Genomic DNA, 27,703 nt, shown 5'->3' with positions numbered 1-27,703 from the left:
AACAAACAAATATAAATATTAAAAATGTATTTTATTAACGACACTAAAAACGTCAAGAGGAATTCCAATTCCCGCTGGTTCAGTATTTCTCAAACATGATAACCAAATGAGGTGAATAGACAATTAAGACATTGAAATGTTCATAAGTAAGGACTTAAGAAACCACAGACAATAGAGTAATTTTCTTTGGTGTAATAAAGAAACCAAAGGTATTGATTGATATTGATTCAAATAAGGTACATGCCAGCAACCTTATAGTTAAATTATTAGATAAAACTAATCCTTTGTTCTTCCTGGTGAAAATTCATACAATCTCAAAAGCCCACACCAGTTCCGGTTAACTCTACCTCTTACTTCCAGATCAGATGTAACCAGGCATTTCACTACTGCTCCAGAACATGCTTGCTTGCTGCCATGCTCCACAACATAAAGGTCACAAACTCATTCTCTGAAACTGTTAAACCCCAATGAACTCTTCCATAACACCCTTGGCCAGGGATATTCACAGCAATAGATAGGTAACTAAGACGCATACACATATACATGTATGTATATATAAAATACAACCTGCCAAGCCCATTTAGTGTTGCTCAGATTATGTATTTAAGGGTTGACCACTTGGGATTGTGCTACTGGGATTGACCAATCCTAAGTGGTCAATCCTAAACACATATAAACACAAAAAAAAGGCTTTTCCCTGAATAAGATTGATTCTTAGTAGCTTTTCTTTTAGATATGGGGCCTTACAAAATTTCCTCACCTCCTTTTGGCATGCCAACTGGTACAGGTCTTGTTCATGTTACCATAATGTTAAGATCTGATGGGTGTAACTCTATCATATATAGACGACTGCATCTCCTGGCCTACATTGTGGTCCCCAGACTCTCAATATAAACATAAGAACTAATGATAGCCATGAATGAAATGTTTGGATTAAATGTACACTCATAGCAAAAACTATGAATACCACAAAAAAGCCTTATACATCTTTAATCATTTAGACAAACATGGCTGGTAGACAGCTAAGTGACTACCTCCATCCAATACATTCATGTACAAGAGGGGGCATTTGGTCCCTGACAGCCAGCCAGTCAAAGCACTTTTACAAAGGACCAATACGAACATAACAGTACAGTAACAAGTGCTAGTCTTATTCTTAGGTTTCCTCTGACAAAACCTTCCTATGGTACTGTTTCTGCTGACAAAGTATTTCACTATATGTCTTGATAAGAAAAACAAGATACATACAAATAGATTGTTTTTAGACAAATATAGTTTGACAAAATATAGATTGACAAAACAAACTAATATTTGTTTTCTAGAAAACACTAATGTTAAAATAACCAAGGTTACATATTCCTCATGTTCTTTTCTGGAAAACTGTTACATGTAAATATTTTATATGTGTGTATACATATATTTACAGGTAACTATGTACTGTTTAGTTTAACAGAAAATAGCATTTTAGCTTGATGTTTTACATATCAACTACGTGTTTTTATTTTTTATTTTTTGCACAAAGAAAACTTGTGACACATATAGGCTTCCTACTAGCATTCCTCACAATTTACAACTTGAGTGACAGAATATCTGTATGCTGCAATAAAGTTACAGAAGTCATATGACAACAAAAATCTGATGTCTGAACCTTTGCAAATGTGAAGCTACTTCTACTTGGTTTTTCATTTACACTTGAGATGAGGCACTTCAATGATTACCCAAAAAGGGCAAGTATAAACTAAAACTCTTGATGTTAATCTTGTTCTTCATTCAGGTGTGATTAACTTCAGATGGTTTGCATTATAAACTTTTTATTTTTTGTCTTCCTTTTGTTCTAAGTCAACAAGACTGTGAAATACATAGAATACAAATATCACAGATCGGTTACTGTGCTCACAAACAAATGAACTGAACATTACCTGACAACACAAGTTTCAGAAGAGGGCTACTTCAACACTAAAACTTCCACAGCTTTATCATAACCGTGTATAAATACATTAGTATTGAAAGGGCAAATCTCGGCACTATTTCTAGATAAGAATGTCCTCAAATGCATTAACTGAATTACAAGCTATAATCTTACATATGCTTTTGAAATACTGAATTAAAAGATAAATTCATAGGGCTGGAGCAGCAGCCCTGTAGAGGCCTACATTCAGTTCCCAAGCATCTGTCACTCCTATCCTTGAGGTTTTGATGCTCTTCCAGTCTACATATACATGAATATACACACACAGAGGAGGCCAAACACATTTTGCACACATGAAATAAAAAAACATTAAATTTTCCAATATTTTAGTCTATGTTCAATTGTAAGGTTAAAAAAGCACATAAGAACAAATATTTTGTTTAGCCAGTTTTTTGTAAAAGATCGTTAAAACCAGTTAGGACGACTCACTTTCAACCTTAAATTGTATACTGTACCTATGCATTTATAGTGAATGTTTGGTAAGTTTAATTAATAAATATTAGATTAGATACTAAATTCCAATTTTTCCATAAATTCACTGTATTATATTTTGCCAACTGTCTGAATTCAATATTAATACCTTTATTATTAAAGAAAATATCTGACTCTAAGTTTTAGGTTTATACAAAAAGAGTTAAAATCTTGACATGAGACCAGGTTTGGTGGTACATGCCTACAATCCCAGCCTTTGGGAGGTAGGCACAAAAGGGTATAAATGATGAGGCTAGCCTATGCTATATAGCAAGACTCTCCCCTAAAAACAGAGCATTTGTAGACCTGTTAACTACCAGTGATAGATAAGATTAGTGGCTGTTTATAATTTGAGGAAATTTATAAAGCCTAGATATACCCAAATATCTTTTGATAAAATACAAAGTCAATACTCACTCAAACATGGTTATTCCAAATCCATGCATCAAAACATTCCACATGTGTAGACACATTTCAAATCCATGTATCAAAACACTCTACATGTGCAAACAGTACTCTTAATTCCTCTAACATTCTATTCCTCTAGAGACAGACTAGCTTGTAGCCAATGGGATTTCAGACACAGCTCTTCTAAAACAAAAAGTTAGCCAATATTCAAATAAAAACAAGAGAGAGAATGCATTTATATAGAATGACAAAATATAAGCTTGGCAAAAGTACTGACTTTTATTATTTACAACTGCATGTATCAAGATTACAATAGAAACACTAGTGATACCATCTGAACAAAAGCAATGATTTATTGGTAATGGCAACAAATAATAGATTAACAGTTTCCGAAGAGAATCAAGCAATTATCCAGGAGCTGCAAATCTGACTGCAGTTAAGTCTTCCAGTGTCTTTTGTACCCTAATGACTTTCTCCTTTTTTGCCAACTACCTAGAAAAACAAAAATAAAAAAATTATGTACAATTTAATGATTCTAAATTATGTTTTAAAATAATACTAACATGGTAATAATTTCAAATGACTTTAGTCCTTTTGTCCTGGTATTACTTTTTAATCCTTGAACCTTTTCTGCATGCACTGTGCTTGTATTGTGGCAGCAAACTGTGATGCCCCTCCCTCTAAACACAAGGAATTAAACACATGCAAGCTATTTCCGGTTTCCCATTCTGTTTTAAGTAATATAATTTTTCCAAACCAGGTTGACAGTTTAGAGAAGTTAATAATAATAATAATAAAAGATGCTATCAGCAAAACATTCTTAGTGTACTAGTTTTAAGCAATTAGAAATCAAATGTCAATTACAAAATCTGTATTTAAAATACATTAAATTCATGTCTTCATATCAACTGATGGGTTTCTAGGCATTTCCTTCAATATGTAAACATGAAATGAAAACAGAATGAAAATGATGAATTCTTTCTAGCTTTTAAAAAAAACCTGGTTGCTAGAAATAGACTGTAAGAAATATAAAAAATAAACTGTGTATCTGAGTGATTAAAAAAAGTCCTGAAGTCTGTAAAAATACCTGATTCCTATAAATGTAGTGCCCAAAAATAAATAAATGAATAACAAAGCAAAAAGAACCTAGTGTCTACTAGTAAGTCATGAAAACAGGTTCTCTGTTGGTTCTGTGGTAGAGTAATTTATCTAAAGAACAGAGTTTATCATTAGTTAATATATTTTCACAGCATAAATATCTCAAAAAATCCCTCTATAATGTACTACATACTATACATACACATGCATTAATAAAAGTGATTCTGTTCTTAATGGTAATGTCTACAGGTCACTAATACATGTCTGGTCTATAACAGAAAATAACTAGGTCAATGCCATTCATGAAAAAAATACTTAAAAACTATTTCCATTGAGAATTATTAACCACAGAAAGTAATGTTTTTAATTTTTGTTGTAGTTTGTTTTTTCCCTCAACCAGGGAAAACATTTCAAGAAATTCCTCTTTGGTCCATGCAAACTATGGTACACTAGTTCAGAAGTCCAAGGGACAATAGTGTCAAAAAGAGAAAAGTGGAAAAGAGTAAGAAAAATGGGGCTTTAAAATACACCAGAATGCAGGGGAGATGGTACCACCTGTACCATAAGTGAATTTTAGCTGACAGACAATAACAGCATTATTGACCACTATATTACTTAGGAAATGCAAAACACAGAGCTATTAGATTAAGCAAAAGAAAACAATTAATATCATAACAAAATTTTAGAAGATGTGATACAGCAGAAGATGCAAGTCTGCATACTGTTTCACAGGGTGACAACTCTCAACTTGCCAATATGTATTCTCTGTAAAAAAAGAAGAAATTCAGCATTCCATGCGGATTCTTACCCCAAACATAAAGCTCTTTCATTCTGTTTTAAGTCTTTATGTTACATCTCAGATAAACCAAAGTCTAGGTACATCAAAATTAGATGTTAAAAACTTTCATTCAGTAAAGAATCCATTGGTCTTCCACATTAGAGTTTTAACCCAGCCTGTTTAGTCCATACATTCTTCAACTGGACTTGAGCTCACATGGGTAAGCATGAGAGAATACAACCACAAAAAGATTTTGTGGCAAATGTTCCAATAAGAAAATTCATAATTTGCAACTAAAACCAAAAATGTATGTAACACTGCTCTAGTTAGAAAAAAAAAAGAACAAAAAAGTTATATTTACTTTCCAAAACAATTCTCCTGTTCCTAAAATATAAAACTCTAAAATGGATAAAAATATTACTCAACTAATTACGTTTGAAAGCACTTTTAACATAAGTTTTACTCCAAAATTATTTCTTAAAATATTGAACAAAATTAAATAGGAAACAGCAGAAGGTTAAAAAAAACAAAAATAAAACTGCCTTATGAGCAACATAATATGGTAAGAAAATTAAGGCACCTATAATTGCAAGCAAAATAAAGGGCCAACTGAGAGTCATGAGTGGGATGAAATCTGAAGGAAGAGGTGGTTGAGGCAATCTAGGTAACAAGAAGGCTGATCCAGATGCTGAAGCTGAAGAAATCTCGCAGCAACAATTGAGGACATGGGGAGGGTGAGAGTAGGTAGGTGACAGATGAGTAATGAAGCAAGGAAGGGGTACAATGAGACAAAGTCTATCTTTATATTACTTCATTAAAAAAGAAAATCTTCCAGTTTTAGTTCATTGAGTTGTATTAAAAAAGCTGAAAAATAAACAAATAGAAATATTATAAAAATAGCGTATGTGGTAAATGGCCAGTTTAGAAAAGTCTACTTTATAAAAAGTGATAAAAACGTGGTCTACTTTTCACATGCATCTTGTTACCTAAGAAGCAAAAGCCCCAATTTTGTCACTTTTGCACACCAGTATTTTAATATAAAGCAATCTACGTAAAAAGCCTACTTTAGCAAAGAAAATATTTACTCTTAATTAAAATTGCAAGCTTTTCATGCTGTACCATGAAGAATGCATTTACAACAAATAGCCAAGTATGCATGATGCCTTTGAGGGCCAAAACAGACAAATAGAGGGTGTTTTCTATTCTAGCAAATCTAAAGTGAACTTACAAAGCTGTAACAACATGCAAAGTCATCTAACGTAGCTATCCACAACCAAGATGTATCCATATTACCTTCGCTTCTGTCAACTTAGTGATGTAAAGGAAGGTCAGTGACATGCTGAAAACTAAAATCATCTACAAAGAACTCACACACAGAAGATATACACTGAAAATACTAAAAACTTTCTATTTCACGATCCATTAAATCATTTTACATAGATCTCTTTCCTCACTATAGAAAAGTTATCAAACCTATCTTCACTGAATATAGGATACACACCAAATATACTTTGAAAATTTAAAAATCATAACATAGATCCTTTTAATTTCAGATTAAACTGTCAAAGGAAAGATGGTTGTGAAGGAAAAAACATCACTGGCTGGAAACAGGAGACTACTGTAACTGTCTGTTACGCTTATATTGCCCTGAAAGAACACAATCTAGTTACAAACAGAAGAATGACTGCTGTGACATGGTAATGCAGGAGCAGGAAAGTCAAATGCATTACTGTTCCAAACTTAGAATCCAAAACTCATCGAAAGTTAGTGACAAACTCTGTAAAAGGACCAAATAAGCCAATCTCACATAAATCCTCCTATGCTTTTCTGCATTCAAGTTATTGTTTCTTAAATATAAAAATAACCCTAAAAGAAAATGAGTGACAGCAAGCAGAATAAATCTTAACCAGAATTAAAGAAGCAATGTAATATTAAAATGCTTAATATAGCCAAGAAAAGCATTCAACCAATTAAAATTTCAATTTTGAAATCAAAGGACTCAGAGTCCTGTTCTTAAATTCTTATAGCAGTTCCAACAGTGCTGCTAGGGACCCTAAAGCTGCTCATTGAGGACACCTACAGCATAATACTAAGCATTTATTTACTTGTTAAATTCTCTTTCTCTTTCAAATACATATTTTGTTTTCAATGGAAACATGGGCTGAGTACAAAAACAGATATTACCATAACTCTATTAGGCTAGTAAAGAAATTTATAAAAACATAAAGCTGCACTTCTCTTATTAAGTGTTTTTTCATTTCAAAAAGGGGTTGAGTTTTTAAATTTTATTTTAAGTATATAAGCGTTTTGCCTGTATGTATATAGGTGGAAGGTGTGTGTGCCTGGTGCCAGCAGAGATCAGAAGAGGATGTCTGAAACCCTGGAACTGAGTTCCAGACAGGTGAGCCACCAAATCGAATCTGGGTCCTTTATGAGAGCAACAAGTACTCTTAACTACTAAACTGCCTTTCCGCGTCATGGAGAGTGTACATTTCATTATAAATATCACTCCTAATTTATAATGAATTTATTAATTATAGTTTTTTTTTAAATTCCCAGTCTATTTTTGTTAAGGTCCCATACTGGTAGCAATCACCCTCTCTCAACCAAACTTGCAGGAAAGCGGTTGGACCTAGAAAAGATTCTGAGTGAAGTAACCCAGATCCAGAAAGACACACACTGCGCTGCCTGCTCTCTCTCATCTGTGGTTCCTACACCAATCTTCAGATGTGAGTGAACAACATGGAGTGTCACAGAAACAAGTATAAAGGGACCATGGGGTGGAGGTGGGGTCTGAGGGGAAGAGCAGGATAGGTGATATGAAGTGGGAAATGGGAAGGGACTCCGAACAGAGAAGTGGGAGACCAATTCCAATGTGGTTTGATAATCAAGGAATCATATTTTATATTTGCCTAAAATTATACAAAATGTATATTAGCATACACACACATCATAAAAGAAGTTAAGCTACTTGCACTAACAATGCTCCCAACAAGAACCACAGACTAACAAAAATCTCAGTACCAGACTCAAGAAACCTTTTCTTGGTCAGTGTAGTCCAAATGACTACCAAAACCAGATTACCATGTGGCCCTTGGTTATCTCTCAGGGGTTGAAGTTCAGACCCTACTGCTGAAAACCAAACATTGAGAATACATAACTCAAATGACTTGAGCTGGATCTGACCTGAAAGCCTCTTTCTGTGGTCTAACATTCATGATTCCAGAAAATACTATAAAAACTATCAGAGGAAGGAAGCAATTAATTAGCCCTTTTTAGCTGCAATACCTATGAACCACAACAAGTACCACACAGCAAGAAATGCATACAAGTGCAAGAAGTGGCATTCACATGTTGGTTGCAACCAAGAACTGTCAGCTTCCCAGGGCTAGATCTTAGAAAACAATCTATTACTGACATTTTGTTAGACCAGCATAATCCTTCCCACATTCTAAATCTTATCCTTACATCCTCATGTAAGTGTGGCCACCATATCTCACCAAAGCTTTTCCTTACATAAAAAGAAAACGAACTCAATGCAGAGATCATGGGGAGCCTGCTCCAGTGGACATGTCTACATAAGAGCTCCTGAATCTCTGGTTGAGGGAACAATGTGGAAGAGGCGGGAAAGAAAGTGTCTAAGAGACACTGTTGCAAGTCAGCTGTAAAACCGTATCCTAGAAACGGCTGTATAAACAAGACAGGAACAATAGCAAAAATCAATGGGCCTTTTAATGTCGAAGTATCCATCTTACAGACAAAGCACTATAGGGAACTATTGACTTAGAGCAGAAGAAAACTTGGCCTCTCCCACAGATGAGTTGGCTGTTCCAGCTGAGTAGTCAGGTTTAAAACCATATACATGAAAAGAACAAAAACAGTACAGCTGGTTGTAAAAAAATAGTAATAATATATGAGTATGTAATAATAAATAATAATAAAAGAGGCTATAAAATTGAGATTGAGTGTGTGTAGAAGCCTGAGGGAGGGTTTTTTGCTAATGGACTTAAAAATAGGAGGGGAATGAAGGAGTCAAGATATTGATATAATTCTCCTTTACTTAAAAACATTAAAAATATTGTTGCTAATATATAATAGACTTATTAATTGTAATTTAAAATTGTTCCAATTCCACTTTTTCTTTCTGAATCTCACTCTTAAACCTAGGAGGCCTCAAACTTGATAGCAACCATAGTACCTCAACTTTCCAAGAGCTGAAATAACAATTATGATTCACTCTACCAGGATTCTCAGGTCAATTTTGATTAAATAAATTTTAATAAAACTCTTCTTGATCCTCAATCACCTTTCATATTTTAAATGATACCTGATACTGAGAAGTTTAAGAACTGCTACTTTTAATGTAAAATGAATTTAAAAAATAAATTAAAAAAGAACTGCTACTTTTTCCATGATTTAAATAAGGTGGAAAAGGTAAAGTAAACAAATAATGGGGGCTGGAGAGATGGCTCAGAGGTGAGGAGCACTGACTGCTCTTCCAGAGGTCCTGAGTTCAATTCCCAGCAACCACATGGTGGCTCACAGCCATCTGTAATGAGATCTGGTGCCCTCTTCTGGCATGTAAGCATACATGGAAGGAATGTTGTATACATAATAAATAAATCTTTTAAAAAAAAGTAAACAAATAATATAAAACAAATATTTCTAAGCAAGTGCACCTCCTAAAAGCAGCTTTGGCAGTCAATGAGAACAGACCAAGTGACTAGATGGATGTGAGACAAATACTTAAGCCAGTTAGTTAATAAGGCAAACCAGAAAGATTACAACTGAATAGCTGACTGGTAAAAATGCAGAAGCGAATGTTACTTCCGTTAAAAGAAGTTGAATAAGCATAAGCTGAAAGTACAATAGGATATTGACACAAAACACTTAATGACAGGAAGACATTAACCTGGCTTACAGTAACAAATCTTACAAAAGAATTAAGCTGGTAACAAACTGCAACAAACAGTTAAAACCAATGCCAATGGCATTCCATTCAAGCCAGAAAAGCAGACAGCCAGACCATCTCTGTTGCCCACACATTTTCACTGGAAAATAAATCCTATAGGGTAAAAATAAAGCTGCTTGATACCTGCTTCTTCTGACCAAGCATTATGCACATACTAAACAGCTGGGTACATCATCATTCCTACAGCTCCCAGAACTTAATTATGCTATGAGATAGTAAGAGTGACTGAAAACTAACCAGCAAAAGTATGTATTATCCAAGCTTTCTTTTTTTTTTTAACCCAACATGTATCTCATAGAACCAACCACTGTTAAACAATTTAACTAATTTTCTATAAATAAATCAGGTCTGCAGATATCATCAAAAAGAGAAAGTTTTTAGGATCTTCTAATTCCATAAAACAATTCCTTGTATAAAGTATGCTGGGAACTTCCTCCTCCATGAACTGGCAGCTCTAAGGAAACTCATCCCTGCTAATCAGCTCAAGTCCTAAACCGCTGGCCAAGTGCAGTCAGCCATTCTCATGTGGCCAATGTTTCCTGTGCGGTCACACATCTCCTCATATACCGCTGTAGGTTGTATACTGCTGTAGGTTGTATACTGCTGTAGGTTGGCATGAAGACAGCTTTTAGGAGCACCTCATGATCTTGTTTTGTGTATTTAAGCACCACCCACACAACTGCTACTAATAAGAAGCTGCCCCAGAAAGCACGAGAACAGGCTGACCTTGTTCCCCAAAGTCCTGGATACCTGGTAAGTTCCATGGAAACCTTCAGGGCTACACATTACACATAATTACTTTAAATATATTTGCTAAAATGCGTCCTTTTTTTTTTTGTTTTGTTTTGCTTTGTTTTGTTTTCAAGACAGGGTTTCTCTGTGTAATTGTCTTAGCTGTCCTGGAACTCACTATGTAGACCAGGTTGGCCTCCAACTCACTCAGATCTGCCTGCCTCTGCCTCCCAAGTGCTGGGATTAAAGGCGTGCGCCACCACTGCCTGTCTGTAATGTGTCATTTTAAGACACATACAATGCTTGGAAAATTATAACATATCCATATGTTAAAGTTACTCAAGTCATTGTAAATACATTTTCATTTTTTGTCAGCTGAATCCTTAAACATCATACTATGCCTTTCAAGCAATAATTTAATTATAATTTCCCTATTATTCCTAAGCATTTATGTAATCAGACTATTATTTTTACTCAGATATCATTCATTAACATTTATTCTATCAATTTAGAGTTATATTTACTGAAGATTTCTTTTAGTTAAATATCTCAACATGTAGCATTCACTTAATCTTCCATAAGATAGTTTTGAATCTTTATGTTTAAAAGCAATGACAAATAAAATATAAGAAATTATTCCTTTTAAACTGTATTTGTATTTTCCTTAATTATCATTTGAACAAACTTACTCGTTTGAAGTCATTCATATTTGTTGCCTGCACTGGAGTACCAATGAAAGTAAAATATGAAATTCTCGTTGTCTCTTCTTCACCTTGATTAGACTGAACGAATAACTACAAAAAAACAAATCACATTTATAATTTTTAATTACAATCTATTTTTAATGAGCATGCTTTAGATTTAATTTGTTTTCTTAATAAAAATACCTTCCACCTTTGTAAGAATTAATCAAGACTTCATAACACACTAGTGTTCCTAAAAAACTGCCCATTCCCTGTCTATACTGCAGATCTCACCTTCTCTAGAAATGCCCTGGCGAGACGCCCACATACGAAGTTCACAGCAGTTTAATATGATGGTATAGAGAAGTCATAATTAAATTCTTTACAGAGAACACTGAATAAGTGTGAAATTCATGATTACAATGGGTGCTGTTGATAATTTTATTAAAATCAGTCTTTCAACTATGGAAAATCTCTGTAGTTGTATTCTTTCTAATATTCAAGCACCCATTCTATTTCCTTGAATACGAGAAGAAATGATAGTGGAAATCTGTTCCTAAGGCTATGCTCTGGCCTTTGATGTGTTTGAAAGCCTGACTCTAAACTCTTTTATTTTAAAATTTCCCTCAGTATATAAAGAATAGAAGCAAAAAAAAAAAAAAAAAAAAAAACCTCCATTAAAAAAATACGATAATGTAAAAATGTTCTCTGTTTAAAAATATTGTCTTTCGGGCTGGAGAGATGGCTCAGTGGTTAAGAGCATTGCCTGCTCTTCCAAAGGTCCTGAGTTCAATTCCCAGCAACCACATGGTGGCTCACAACCATCTGTAATGAGGTCTGGTGCCCTCTTCTGGCCTGCAGGGATACACACAGACAGAATATTGTATACATAATAAATATTTTAAAAAAATATTGTCTCTCACTGGACAGCAAGCACAGGGCCTGCATGAATCTGCACTAGGTTCTCTGCATTATGTATCATAGTTGAGATTTAGTGTTTTTATGGGTGAGTGAGTGAACAAGTGGGTCTAATACTTATGCCTTTTCTTGGGTTGTTTTCCTTCTGTTGATTTGTCCTGTTCAACTTTGTTTTTTTCTGTTTGTTTGGCTTTTTTTTTTTTTTGAGACAGGGTTTCCCTGTGTAGCCCTAACTATCCTGAAACTCACTTTGTAGACAAGGCTCGCCTTGAACTCACAGAGATCTGCCTACCTCTGCCTCCCAAGTGCTGGGATTAAAGGCACTGCCTGGTGCCTGAACAATTTAGACATGATGGTTTTTGTTTTACCTTATTATATTCTATTTTGTTATGTTTTGTTGTTATCTCTTAGAAGCCTGTTCTTTTCTAATGAGAGACAGAAAGGGGAGGATCCAAGTAAGAAGGGAGATGGGAAGGAACTGTGAGGAGCAGAGGGAGGGGAAACTGTAATCGGGATATACTGTATAAGGAAAAAAAATATTTTCAATAACAGGAAAAAATGCTGTCTCTCTTCACTTGGATAACAAATGTTATTACTCTAAGACATTGCTTATCAATTTTATTGTTTTCATAGGCAATCCTAGACTCCTTTCAGAGTTTATCTAATCAATTTAAATATAATAAGTACAATATTAAATCAGTCCCCAGTTTACTTTTAAATGCAAACACTCCTGTTTATTGTGTTTATACTTATTTTTAAAATCTATCTTTCTTTGATTAAACTGATCAAAACTATTACTTTAATTCAATGTTCATCATCACAAAAGTAATAGGTATGTCTTATTTGTTTTTACTTAGATCACTGACTAGATGTCTGGATTTAACGCATAGTGTCTTGAGCAACAGTGTTCTACTATTATGTGACCTTTGTCTTAAACTTCATTTAGACAAAATGTCTCAGGTAATTAAAGCTCAGCTTGTTCACACAGCTTTAAACGATCACAGAAACTGCCCATGTCCATTGAACCCTCCTGAAAAGAACTTAACAGTGTTCTCTGATTATCCCTTGATACTAAGGCATCGCATCAATCTGTCACGGCTTGAGTCAGAGCTCTCTGGCTGAGCTCTCCTTTCATTCCACTCAAAACCATCTCTGGCAGTATCCAACATCCAGATACACCTTAGCTGTGTCTTAAAATGTAAGACCATCTTTGCAAAAGGTCATTTTTAGCTGGACATAGTGACTCATGCCTACAATTTCAGAACTTGGAAGGTTGAGACAGAAGGACTGTTGTGAGTTACAAGCCAGCGCAGGCTATATAGTACATTTCAGGCCAAAGTAGGCTAGAGTGAGATTCTGTTTCAAAAACAAAAACAAACAAACAAAAAAAAACCCAAACCAAAACAAGCAAAAAAAAATATCCTTTTTTAAAAGCTAGCTTTAAGCCGGGCGATGGTGGTGCATGCCTTTAATCCCAGCACTTGGGAGGCAGAGGCAGGCAGATCTCTGTGAGTTCGAGACCAGCCTGGTCTACAGAGCGAGTTCCAGGACAGGCTCCAAAGCCGCAGAGAAACCCTGTCTCGAAAAACCAAAAAAAAAAAAAAAAAAAAAGAAAAAGCCAGCTTTAGTAATACTATAGTAACTACACTGAAAGACTACAATTTGAAAAATTAAACAGAATTTTTACACAGGTACTAACACATATCACCAATTGAGATAGAGTAATCATAAATATCTCCAGCTTAAACAAACGGACAAATCCCATGAATCATCCTCCATTCCTCAAATTTACCGGACAAACTTACTTTAAACAATCACTTAGAACCACCGAGGACACAGAAGACAGCCCTGCTGCTCACCAACTAAAGAAGATACAGTAAGGAAATGCACTCACAGTTACACTGTTAACATTCTGAAATTTAACATAACGAAGAGGGACAATGCCATCTTCTTTAATGTCATCTTCTGTCAGTTCCAGAGCTTGAGTTGGCTCACTCCTTTCTGCCTCCTCAAAATCCATAGATCGGGGTAGGTTGATAAAAATTTTTACATATTTAGGACCTTGACCTATAAAATGGTTTAAAGAAAGAATTGAAGTGCTAAAACTACAAACACACTATATTTTCCTATATCATCAATGCATCTTATACAGAACCTGTGTAGGGCCACATATATATTGACACATAACAACATACACAACTTCAAAACCCTCTACTAAAAGTTCTAAAAATCTGAATATTGACAGTCAATCTTTTTCCTCTAATACTTATTTGCTGGTATCTTCTTAGCCCAGTTTCATTCTACATTAGAATATCTGCTAAATATTAGGAATAAACACACACACACACACACACACGAGTATACATATGCGTATATACATAAACAAGTTTCTGCCTTCAGTGCCAAAAGCCACACTAGGGGCTGGTGTGGTGGGGCACGCCATTAATCCCTGCACTTGGGAGGCATAGGCAGGCAGATGTACATAGCAAGCTCCAGGTCAGCTAGGGCTACATGGTGAGATTCTGTCTTAAAACAGAAAGACAAGTTACACTATAATAAATACAACATTATCAGTGAGGAGCTACATGGAAGGTAGCAATGGATTTTGATAGTATATGCAGGTGAACAACCTTTTATAAAATAAACAATATACTAAGTTTTATGGTTGCCATCAACTGGCATATTTTGTTACCCACGAGGAAAACATCATTAGCATTAACACTTATTCAAAAAGAAATTAATCATAAATTAGTATATCTTACTTTTCTTAGATATTAGATAAGTAATATGCCCATTTTACACCACTTAACTCCTTCACTGCCAGTATATGACTTAAAACTCAGATATGTGGCTGATTTAATCATACCATTTCCATAGAATTTATCTACCAAGTACTTCATAAAATTTTATTATTGAAAACTTATTAACATAAGAAAGTATATAAAAACAAACAAGTAGACATTATTAAACAAAGCCTTGGCCAGGCATGGAGGCATACGCCACCTTTTTAATCCCAGCACTCAAGAGGCCTGGCCAATCATTATTTTTGATTCTAAAAAAATTATTGTTAAATATCTAGAAATGAGAGGAAGAATCAGTACTCTGTAAATTAAGGGGAAAAAATTTTTTTACTTTAATTCTTAATAATTCCACATTACTTGGCCATTTATAATCTTCAATGAACACATGGGAGAACGACCTCTATTTTTCAGTTCCCAGTAACCACATGGTGGCTCACAACCATCTGTAATGAGGTTTGGTACCCTCTTCTGGCCTGCAGGCATACACACAGACAGAATATTGTATAAATAATAAATAAATAAATAAATATTTTTTAAAAAAGTTTTAAATGTAAGCTAACAGGCTTAACAAAATAGAAAGTCAGTTTTTAATTAACCGTCCTTTACTCACCATTATCTGGTCCTTGAAATTTCATGGAATACAGCTTAACAGGTTGGTTGAATGCCACAGTAATAAGTAGCTGTGAGGGAAACAGATTCAGCACAAAATGACTTGTCAACACCATGAATTAAAAAGAAAAAAAAAAAAGGCTAAGGGGAGCTAACATAAAGGTGGCACAAATCTAGTTCATCTAACAAAACCATTGCAATAAAGAGATTCTGTATGCTGAAATTAACTTCATTAGTTTGACAGTTAAGAACAGCCACTATCAATTACTTATGTAAAGAATGGCAGAAAAAAGTAATTTAGGTAAAGGAACTTAAGATCTAGATCTGGGGCTGGAGAGAGCACTGACTGCTTCTCCAGAGGACCAGCATTCAATTCTCACACCCACACAGTTGCTCACAGGCATCTGTAACTCCAGTCCCGGGGATCCAACACCCTCTTCTTGCACCTCCAAGGGCACCAGGCATAATGTGATACAAAGACATAAATGCAGATAAGACACCCATTTGCATAAGATAAGTATTTAAAAAAAAACTAAGATCTTGTGACCTACAAACTGGCAAGTAACATACATTCCCACAAATGAAACAAAATTCTTAAATAAAATAAATGTAGTTCTTAAATTTTAATATGTAACACATTTTTCTAGTGTGTCAAATACTTAGTCATATCACGTGACTACTGAAAGGTAATGCAGTCATGCAGAAAGATGGACCCTCACATGAACTGTGACCTAAAATTCACAAAGCAGGACTCCTGGGACCAGGAATGTGGCTCAGTGTACACAATGCTCTGAAGTGGTGGAAGGAAGAAGGGCCTCCACAAACTTCATTCTAAATTTCTCTAGAAGGCCACATAAGGAACTAAGACACCAATGCTGTCTAGATTCTCTCAGAAGCTCTAAGTTATCCATAAAGTTTCTTTCCATCCAAAACTGTTTACTGCTAAACTCCTACCCTGTAAGAAAGACTTCCCTTAACATAAGATTTCAGCAAAGCTGTAGACAATGCTACAGTCTACACTGTCATGTTTTTAGGCCACTATACACAGGAATACAGTATGAATCATAGTTCTGAAGTAACCCTAGATAGAAGAAAGGGTTTAGACTTATTTCAAAACTATACTAAGGTCTAAGAAAACAGCTAGACTATTTCCTTTGGTTACTCAACTTACTTTTTATACTTGACTTATTAATAATGGGTCCAAACAGCAAGCATGACATGTGCAAGGAGCTGAAATGCTGGGAAAAAGCAGGTGAGAGGGAAAGCTAGAAAGAGCAGGTCAGCAAGACATCCGAAAGATGACAGCAAAGAGTCATTAACTCTTACAAGAAGATGCAACAAACATGCAGACTTCAGACTTTATAAACTTTGGTGCTCGAGTAGAAGAGAAATATTTCCCACACAGTGGAATAGGGAGTAAAGCAACACCCAGAAGATAAAGATGACATGATAGGTGTTTACCCTTCTTTCTCCGTGGCAAAAGCAACACAGGGGAAAGAAGAAAACAGTGTTTTTATCTGGGACTAAGCAGACAGTCTTCTACGGGAAGGCTTACCTAGACAATCGCTATTGCTCAGACACAAACTATCTGGATAGGAAAAACACAGAAAGCAGTTCTTAAAAAACGACCAAGTGATGGTGGTAATCTAAGCAGTGGTGGGGCCAATCATGAGCGCTGCAATGTTCTTCAGAGCACATGGCACCTCACACAGAAAGGAGATGGATCTGGACAGTGATGGGATAGGAGTCAGAGGGATGTAGTCATAAGGAGAACACTACAGAGAAACAAGAGCACGGAGAATGACAGTGCCTACTAGCTTTAACATAGGCGCCCAATTACCTGCTCATCACAGTCAGATTCCAAGAAGGACATGTCTTTTCGTAAACAGTTGTCAAAGCCATGCTCATCACTTTCATTAAGACATTCACAACCAGCTTTGTTAATAAAAGGCATTAAATCCATCTGAAACAAAAGAAATAAAAAACTTAGGCAAAGCACTTAGCTTTAGCATAAAAATTATAAAGACTCAGATCTATGATTCTTTCTAGATTTAGCAATTTTGAAGAAAATGTTTGTTTTAAAACAGTTACTGAAATTTTTATAATGGTCTTTTCCTTTGAATTTCTGACTGAAATCTATCACTAATTATTAAAGCAAAATCTAGGCTTACCCTATATGGTAAAGTATTAGAAATCCAACTTTTAGGTCTCATTATTTCACAGGACACTTACTACAAGGAGCTTATGAATTATAAGTATATATTTTGTGTATCCCAGAAGCCTCTCAAGGGGACCCAGGACACTTGTAACCCAGCACTTGGGAAGCAGCTGTAAGAAACACAGGGCTGAGGCGCCACCTCGGGCACACAGTGAGTCTGAGGTCAACCTACATGAGACCCCCATCTCAAATAAAACCAAACCATACACAGCAAAAATAAATGTACACCAAAAACAACAACAAAAACAACAACAACAACAAAAAAAAACCCTACCAAACCAAAAGAAGCTAACAACACCAACAAATCCGATCATCAAAAGATGATCTCTGTCTCCAGGAATTCATGAGAGGGCAAATCCTAAGCGACAAGGACAAGCTAGCAAGCATCAACAACCTAATCCCATTCGCCCTAAACAGTACTTTGGTCCCTCCTTTGGCCCCTATGGGTCCCTCCTCCTTTCATGACATCCAGGTAAGAGTAGGGTTCTTATAGTATTTTCCTACGCTTTCCTTATTCTTAACTGTGTTTAAGATGTTTTACAGAGTATATGGCTTCCTGTGAGATACTTAAAATCTGACCCAGGGATGATCCCAAGGTGGGCAGACCCACACAACCTCAGTTCAGGTCCTGGTACTACAAGGACTAAAATCAAAGGTGATCATGAAATTACCACATTAGTAGACTCTTACTAGCTTAGCTATAGATAAAACCCCCTCAAAGCAGATCATAGAGCACAAGATCGTAAGTAATGTTTTAGGAATTTAGAGGTTGCTTTGCTTTAGGTCAAACCAATTAAAAGCACTAACACTGCAGCTGAGTGTGGACAAGTGTGCCCAGGGAACTTCTTTGTCTAATCATTTCTGAACACAAGCACTATGAACCCACACAAAGTAACTACACTGCAGAAAACACCACTTACTCAACCTCCTCTTTCCTCCAACCCATTTCCCAAGTGTTAGAACTACTTTATCCCAAAAGCATCCTCAGGGGCCAAATTAGAAACCTGTCTTCTAATCTTTATGCTTGGCTGACTTGTAAATAAACTTTATCTTTCTCAAAACTTGCCTTAGCACACCAGAAGAATAGGTATCAATGACCTAGTTCAGTAATTATCAATCCCAATCAAAAAATTTACACTTTTTAATTGGGTGCTATTTTAAATAAATACTAATGATATAGGCTAACAGAAAATAAAGATTTCCACACACAACATGCACACAAAGACAAGCTGTCATGTCTACCTGACTAGTTTTTCAGCTTGAATTTAAAGGGTTTACAGATACACTGGTTTGCTTTACTGTACCAAATATAAACTTTTTAATGTAGTAACTTCAACTTGAGAAACAAGTGTAGACCATAAAATACTATTTCTAAACTCTGCTTCCTCCCCGAATAATCTCAAACCATGCAAAACTGCACTAGAACTATTCTATGTAGATTAGAAATATTATCCTTTGAGTTCTTCAGCCTCCATATCCATTTAAAAAGAATAGTACCCTATTGTTAAAATACATTTAATACTAAAGTTACATTTGATTCTAAGGCAAACAAAAATAGACTATAGGAGGTTAGGTATAAGGGACATTTTACATAACTATAAAAATGAGAAGTGTTTTCAATGCCATGTTCTCCACTCACGGAAGGGAGGCACGCACTAGAATTATTTAATAGTTTAGAAATCAATTTCGAGTGACAAAGAATTTAGCAAAAGAAATTTAGGGGAATGTGATTTACAATGTAGATTTATGGTTATAACAGACCAACAAAACTCAATAGCCCACTTTAGTTTGAAAAAATTTTGAATTAATAAGAAAACAGTAAATTTCAATTCAACCAAGTAACACCAAATTTAAGATACTGATCTTGTTCTTCTGATGACATACATAGCCCTTCGGAATGTCTGTGTCCTCGTTGCTTCCAGGATCATTTTCTAGATGCTGCTTGATTTTCTCTTCTAGTCCCACAGCATCTGCTCCTTGATACTGATCGATTCTCACTTTGTTTCGAAAAAACAAAAATGTAGGTGTTGCTGAGATATTGTTCGTGGCAGCTGTTCCCTACAATAGGAAAATTAAACAGTGAAAAAATTAAAACAAATCTTATACCATTTTGATTTTTCATTCTACAACTTTAAGCAAATTAAAATAGCACAAGTCCTAACCAGAAACGTAAAACAATGTACTCCTAATTATTATTTAAGAAAGAACAGACTGAGCTGCAGAGAAGGTGGTTCTTCCAGAGGATGGGAGTTCAATTTCTAGCATCTATATGGCAGCTCACAACCACCTATATGACTCCAGTTCCAGGAGATTCAATTTCCTCTTCTGGACTCTGTAGGACCCAGGCACACATACTCAGTCAGGCATGACAAATGAAAAAAAAAAAATTTAAAGGCAGCCCTATAAGGGAGTTTCTACGGAGACACAGCTACATTACCCATACACCCACATAGAAAACAGCTGCCTTTATCTCTTCAGATATTAGTTCTACTGTCATATACTTTACCCACAGAAGAGCTACCTTCTAATAATAGCAGAAATTGCACTTTATGGTAAGCAGCTTTCTTATAATTTCACAGTATGAATTTTTCAAAAAGAAATAACCAAAGGCTGAGCATGGTAGTGCCTTTAACCCCAGCACTTGGGAGACAGAGGCAGGCAGATCTCTTGAGTTTGAGTCCTCTGGTCCTACACAGAGAAATCAGGTCAGCCAGGGCTAAATGAGACTGTCTCAAAAGAAAACAAAAATAAGGAAGGTAATAATGAGTCAAAACAAACCACTGCTGCTTAGAAAAAGAAGAGCCAATCTATACCCCCTGTGAAAGAAAGGGACATGGCAATGTTTTCTGTCTTGGAAAAGGGGCGCGCTCATCCATTTTCTACTCTTACAGAACTGATTTCGGGTCATCATTAAAATAATAGCTATCCTTTTAAGTTTGCTCTAGTTCTACCCTTTAATACTGAATGGAAATTAATAATAACCAGAGCACCCTATTTAAACTTTTCATGATAAGACTTAAAAACCAACAGAGCAAGTCTGTCCTCTCACATATGTAGATTGTATGAAGAGGTACAGAATATATATCATTCAAAGAAAAAAAGCATAAAGGTAATCTTCTCTAAATATCACAGAATATTAGAATAGTGCTACCTTAAAAAAAAATAAGAGAGACAGAAATATGAGCCATACATGTGATCGTAAATTTCCTGGTATGTATAATAATTAAAAAAACTAAGGTAAATAAAGTCAATATATTTTAGTGAAGTCGATATGTACATTTTCAACATATTAAATATAAAGATAATGAAACAATTTTCTTTCGTAAACTAATATACCTGAAATAAGGACAGTGATACTATCTATTAACATTTAATATAGGAAAACAAAACTAAAGTGTGCAATGTCAGGTTTCCCCTACCATTAGAAAAGTTTAAGACAATTCAGATTGTGCAAAAATATTTGCAGAATATACTAAACAAAGTACTTTTACCTCTAACACACAGTAAACACTTACTAAAAAAAGTAAGACATCCAAAAGAAAACCTCTTGGAATAGATAACTTGACAAATGAGGTTCTTAAGATGAAAATTAGTTAATGAGGAAATCAAGGAAATGCAAATTGAAGCTACTTTTACTGCAACAGGTAAACCAAAAACAGTATTTAGGATGATGAGGAACTGAGCTTTCTATCATATACTGTTCTCAACAATGCAGAGTATAACCACTTTGAGGAGAGGGTAGAAACATACTTTAAAGATAAGATTATAAGTGATGAAGCCGGGCGATGGTGGCGCACGCCTTTAATCCCAGCACTTGGGAGGCAGAGGTAGGCGGATCTCTGTGAGTTCGAGACCAGCCTGGTCTACAGAGCTAGTTCCAGAACAGACTCCAAAGCCACAGAGAAACCCTGTCTCGAAAAACCAAAAAAAAAAAAAAAAAAGATTATAAGTGATGAAATTAAATTTAACTATTATCAAAAACTCTCCACTATAACTTTATGATTAATAAGCCAATGCCTCAGCAGATACAGAACTGCCAGATAACCTGCTACTTTAACAACACTGCATTAATTTCACCTCATATTTTTAAAAAAAAACTTGAAATAAAACACTTTCATGTTGGATTTCGATCTATTTCATGAAAAACAGAGTGACAAAAGGCTCTTCTGCCTTACCTGGCACTGATGTACATCTACTTCCAAGAAAACTGCCTGTGGATACTTATTACTCATAGAACTGAATGCTGGAGCAATCCTCAAACACGGTCCACACCTGTGAGAAAGACAGAGCTATATTCAGAAAAATAATATAAACACTGTACTAACTTATGCTATAAAAGCATTTATCAGGTTAAATAAAATAAGGCAAACTGATATTCTTGGCACTCTAATATATCCATCTGGGTCATTTATAATACTGATAAACACCAATATCGCTTTAATGAGTACAGAAACAATATTAGGTCTCAGGCTTAAGACTGTAAAATCTTTCTGTTTTGTTCTCATTGAAAGAATATAGCTGGGCAGTGGTGTACAGCTTTAGTCCCAGCACTCGGAAGGCAGAGGCAGGCGGTGAGTTCAAGGCCAGCCTGGTCTACTAGAACTAGTTCTAGGACAGGTTCCAAAGCTACAGAGAAACCTTGTCTTGAAAAATCACACACACCAAAAAAACCACCACCATATGTAATGCAATCTGCTGCTTTCTTCTAGTGTGCATGAGGACAGAGCACTCATGTACATAAAATACACGAATAAGTTTTTTTAAAAAGAAAATAAAAAAATTATGACTAAGTGTGGTGGTGCACACTTTCCATTCCAGCACTGGAGAGGCAGAGGGAGGCTGATCTCTGCAAACTGGAAGGCAGGATGGTCTACAAAGCAAGTTCTAGGGCATCCTCAGCTACATAACGGAGAGACCCATCTCAAAAAACATACAAACAGAACTGAAGGTCAAAAGTTAAGTAAACTGTTCAAAATCCAACATTCTAGTTAGCAAAACAGCCGGCCACAGGTAGGAAATTTATAAATCCAATCCAATCCCAGTTCTTTTAAAAGAGTTACTGAGTTTTTATTAATAAATAAAAATTTCCTTGCAGCTCTAATATTAAATGATATTCATAAACCTGTTAACTTCTTCCCTGCCTTCTACAATAGCCACTGCTCTTATCTTCAGTAAAGCTTGTGTAAACATATATACAAACATGGATAAAGAAAATGAATGCACCCTGTAAAGTCTCATTTCGGAAGGCTTGTTTTTCCAGAGAGCGTAACTTTCATACAGACCATTTCTGAATGTATTGTTGTTACTAAAACACAGCTATGTCCATAACTGGTTCTGTAAATCACATATTTATTTTAATAAAGGTTCTTAATAAGATAATATACTTTGGCCACTTGTGACATATCACAATTCACAAAAACGTTAATTCTGGTCACCCCATTTAACATTTTACACCTGCCAAGAACAGGGCAAGGGGAAAGCTCAGTAGCAGACCGTTTGCCTAGCATGTGTGAGGCCCTGGGGTCAATCCCCAGCCAAAAAATAAAAACTCCAAAGAATAACGTCCTAGACTCTAACTCTTTAACCATTTTCAAAAGTCCACAACAGATCTCCAGCGTTTAGTTGCTGTTCTTTATAAAGCAATGGCTCTACTACATGCTCTTCAAGAAACCATAGACTCTTGAAAAGAGTAAGACTACAAAATACAATTTGATTTTCATATAGTTTAAGTTAAGGCAAAACTAACAGTGTTAGAATCCAAAAGTGATGGGAAAGAGCCCAAGGATGCAAGAACCTGGGACTGTTAATGATGATGTACTTCTTATACTTAGTGTTGGTTATAAAGATGAGGTCCCTTGAAAAATTTATACAGGTACATATTTTAGTAGTTAGTGTACTTTTGAATGTTAATCATCAAAAAAACAAACAAACACCACTAGCATCCTTCCTGAATGGTAACTGATACCTAACCACTTACAAAATAAGGCCCGCTATAGACGAAATACAGGGTAAACTGTCTATAACAGGAAGATCTGACTTACTGGGGAAAAAAGTGATATACTCACAATCTCGAGATAAAAATCATTCCTATTATACAAACGGGGGAGAAACCATACGTTCTTTTAGGTTAGTAACCAAAACAATAGAACAGCACTGTTGATAATTATTCTGGCCATTTTTAAGAAGCAACTATTTAGAGACAGTATTTTGAAAATCTTATCAGAATAGGAAGTTTTTAAAATGCCTTTTTAAAGATTTATTTTGTGTGTTTTGCCTGCATGTGTCACACTGATGTCTGATGGACTTGGAGGCCAGAAGAGGGCATCATATCCCCTGGAGCTGGAGTTACAGGTGGTTGTGAGCTACCAATGTGGGAGCTAGGAATTGAACCAGGGTCCTTTGAATGAACAGACCATGCTCTTAACTGCTAAGCCATTTTTCCAGTCCCCAGAATAGATACTAACATATAGAATTAATTCTCTTAACAGTACAAATAGGTCAATTTAGTCTCATCTTGTCAGGAAAATATAAGAGAATAAACTGGACTGTTGTTGGGTTATAATGTTAAGATTATAATGCAGACAGAATTGTAGTTAATTTGTTCAGAGCAATCTGTATTAAAAATGAATTAAAGCAGAGATTGAAAAAGATGTAATATGCCAATGTCCACAGTAGTTTTCATTATTTTTAATAAGCAAGCACAAGTGTCCACCCACAGACAAATGGATAAAATGGTACATACACACAATGGGATATATTTGCAATCCTGATGCATGCTATGCTACAGATGCACCTTGAACGCATGCTAAGTGAAATGACCAAGAAGCATACATTGTTATGGTTGCACTCACATAAGATGGCTAAATTGGCCAATTCCCAGAGACAGAAAGTGCAGTGAAGGCTACCAGGGAAGTAGGTGGGTCTGGGGAAGGTGAGGTCTCACAGGTTTGCTCTTCTGGAGAAGTGAGGATGGGGAGTTACTACTTAACTGGTTCGGTTTCTACTTGGGATGATAAAGCCATTTTAGGAAATAATGGTGATGACGACATACTACTGTGAGTGTACATAATACCACTACGTTACACTCTTTCAAACTGCTAAAGTGACTGCATATGGAGGTGAACACCCATAATTCCAGCATTCAGAAGGCTATCGCAGGAGGATCACAAGAGGCTAGTCTGAGCCTCAAAAAGAAAAAAAAAAAGTAAAATCAATGTTATGCCCTATACATTTTACTCTAAAAAGAAAAATGGGACTTGGGGTGTAACTCAGTGGTAGAGTGCCTGCCTAGTATGTTCAAAAACCCTGCACAAACACTGAAGAGTTCTTGAAAATTTCTTGAACAAAGCAATCTATACAGTGCTTGAGGAAAATTAATTTAGACCAATGGTTGATAAGCCATGTGCAATTTAGCTTAAAGTACATCATTGAAGTGAAAAATCAGATATTAGAAAAAATTATGCCCTTAACCTAAAATGAGGTAACATTAGCTTTCCCTGAGCAGTTTGGACAGACTTTACTGGACATGGTTATTTGCAAGTCCAGTATAAATAAAGCCAGTTACACTGCCAATGAGCTCAGGGTGGGATGAATGCTAGCTGCCCATGTTTAAAAAATGTGGAAGGATATTTGATATTTTAAAAGTAAGAAAGAATGTTAAGGGTAAATACAACCTTACTAGATTCATAAATGTTACTTCAATACTCTTTTAAACTAAAAATGCGATCTAAATGTAAGCACTAACTTGCCTTCAGTTTTCACAAAATTGTTTTTATTGCACCGAGTCACTTAACAGTAAGTATAATCTAGCTCAATCCCCATGCGTGTGTTAACCACGCTGCAGCCTGCTAACAGGAGTTGCAGCGGCAGCCATGTCCCCCACCTTCCTCACGTCAATCTAGCTGCTCATTACTCTGCCCCTGGTACGGTGCGGGGGACAAACCACTGAACCACAAAAGCGCAAAAGCTCCAACTGACCAAGATTAGAAGGACGGACTAAAAATGAGAGGCCTTGAAGCCATCGTCCTCTCCTCTGCTGTAGTCTAGCCAACAAATGTGCAGGTACTCTCCTAGTACAGAAGCTACAAAACGCGACAACATCGCTAAAGCTCAGACACGTTTCTAGAGTTCCGACATTCCCTTGAGACTTGTATTAATATATATGCCATGGCCCAAGCTCTTCCATTTAGTAAATGTAAAAAGTATCATGTCATGTGGGTACTCTATTTCCCTCTATTAATTTTTTGCCCCTTTCCAGTTCTCGGGAAGACCGGCTCAAACACCAACAGAAGCCCTCTTAGCTGTTTTCACGTCTGTTTGTACCCCGATCGCCTGACGCTATCTACATTTGTATGTTTCCTCCGGGATTGAAAAACAACACAACTAACAACACGCACAAGAAAACCTGTTACATAAACAGCAGTACTGGGACTAGATTACTTCAAGTTGGTATATGCGTAAAAACTGCCAGGTGCTCAAACAAAGATCTCTAAACCTCCTAACTACGTACTGCTTACATACAAGAGCTCTGTAAATACACGCTGAATTGCGCCTGGTGGTGGCGGCGCAGGCCTTTAATCCCAGCACTTGAGAAGCAGAGGCAGGCGGATCTCTGTGAGTTCGAGGCCAGCCTGGTCTACAAGACCTAGTTCCGGGACCAGCAACAAAGCTACAGAGAAACCATGTCTCGAAAAACCAAAAAAAAAAAAAAAAAAAGAAAAGAAAAGAAAAAAAAATACACGCTGAATCTTGGCTCTTAGGGCCTACTTCCTATGTACAAATAAGAACATTATTACACACCCAATAAGCGATCCACCAGTTTTGTGTCCTTTACACTGTGACTTTATCCAAAGACAATTAACATCTTTTCAGATCTCTATCATCTAAAATCATTAAGGTAAAAAGGTAATTTGGGTCAGGAGGTGATGGCGCACACCTTTAATTCCAGTATTTGGGAGGCCGAAGCAGGTGGACCTCTGTGAATTCGAGGCCAGCCTGGCCTACAAGGGCTAGTTCCAGGACAGGCTCCAAAGCTGCAGAGAAACCCTGTCTCGAAAAACCAATGGGGGAAAAAAGGTAATTTGGTCACCACAGAGGCCTGTCCAACCGGGAACATGTATACACTGTATTCTGTGTCTGTTATCTGCATATACAAAGGAGCCTGACAATACCAAGCATGGTACAAACATGTTATGCACATGAAAAAACATTATGTCCCATTAACTTAATTCAAAAGGCACCAACTACGCCTTAAGACTACTTTATTAGGACTAGATGGGCAGCCACAGCTGCATCTTCCAAAGGCTTTGCAGAAACGCAGGCGAAGAGAAAGCAAAGCGTTTGGAAAATTAAGCCTTGAGAGATACGAAAATGCAAGCGATCGCCGTCTCTTCCGAAAGACAGGAACCGGCGCAGGCAGCAGAGGCTGGGACTCCCACAAGCTGGAAGAAGTCGCGGGCCGCCCCCAAGAGCAGAGCACATCTGCGAATTTCAAGTCGGCGGGTTGGCATGTCCTGAGCCTGCAAGACCCAGCAGAATGGTCCCTGCGCCCGCCCGGACGTCCCGGATGCACATCTGAGACCCGCTCCCTAGAGCCGAGGCCTAAGCCCGGCAGCGGCCTGGGCTGTAGTCACCGCCGGACATTCCAGAGCAGAAGCCGACAGGAGAACAGGGACCCGGAAAACGAGGCGGGGGTGGGGGAAAAGGACCCACAGAGGAATGCCAACAGGGCCCAGACTCAGCCTCACCCTCTCATGGTGAACTTGACCACAGCAAGTCGGGAGCCCGCCCCACTCAGCTCCGGCTGGAAATCTGGATCGCTGCCGACCGGCTTCACTCCCACCATCCTCACAGAGAGCCCGGCAGGGCGGCCGCGACGCTTCCGGCTTCAAAACTCAAAAAGAAAGGCCGAGAGAGGCCCAGAGGAGCTGCGGGAGGCCGGGGCCTGGACCGGAGCGGCGACCACGACGTGTCGTCCCCGGAGCTCGGAGTGCCGAGTCACGCCAGGGAGCAGACGAGCCGAGGGGGAGGAGACGGGCAGGGAGGGG

The 27,703-nt window shown here is 36.7% G+C and overlaps 1 protein-coding gene across 3 annotated transcripts; it reads right to left on the bottom strand.

Annotated features, from left to right (window-relative positions):
- Nucleotides 1-975: 975 nt before the first annotated feature.
- LOC121438785 (thioredoxin-like protein 1) lies at nucleotides 976-27,703 on the bottom strand. 3 transcript variants are annotated; one of them, XR_005973122.1, is made up of 9 exons: nucleotides 27,404-27,702; nucleotides 21,833-21,929; nucleotides 19,542-19,715; nucleotides 17,280-17,402; nucleotides 15,441-15,510; nucleotides 13,924-14,096; nucleotides 11,118-11,222; nucleotides 4,755-5,588; nucleotides 976-3,340 (listed from the first exon to the last, which is right to left on the bottom strand). XR_005973122.1 is itself a non-coding variant. In XM_041639212.1 (9 exons), the coding sequence occupies exons 1-8, from the start codon at nucleotides 27,499-27,501 to the stop codon at nucleotides 4,673-4,675; spliced, it is 879 nt and encodes a 292-aa protein (XP_041495146.1). In that variant the 5' UTR covers nucleotides 27,502-27,703; the 3' UTR covers nucleotides 976-3,340; nucleotides 4,669-4,672. The 3 variants fall into 3 exon arrangements, 2 of the variants coding, with proteins under 2 accessions (XP_041495146.1, XP_041495147.1); XM_041639212.1 differs by lacking the exon at nucleotides 4,755-5,588 and adding an exon at nucleotides 4,669-4,711 and having other exon boundaries at nucleotides 27,404-27,703; XM_041639213.1 differs by lacking the exon at nucleotides 4,755-5,588 and having other exon boundaries at nucleotides 27,404-27,701.

Source organism: Microtus oregoni, unplaced genomic scaffold (genome assembly GCF_018167655.1).
Source record: "Microtus oregoni isolate MIOR12 unplaced genomic scaffold, Mior012 000057F_ref0000458, whole genome shotgun sequence".
NCBI classification, from domain to species: Eukaryota; Metazoa; Chordata; class Mammalia; order Rodentia; family Cricetidae; genus Microtus; species Microtus oregoni.
Note: the sequence above shows the minus strand (reverse complement) of the source record. Positions and strands in the feature narration are given on the sequence as shown.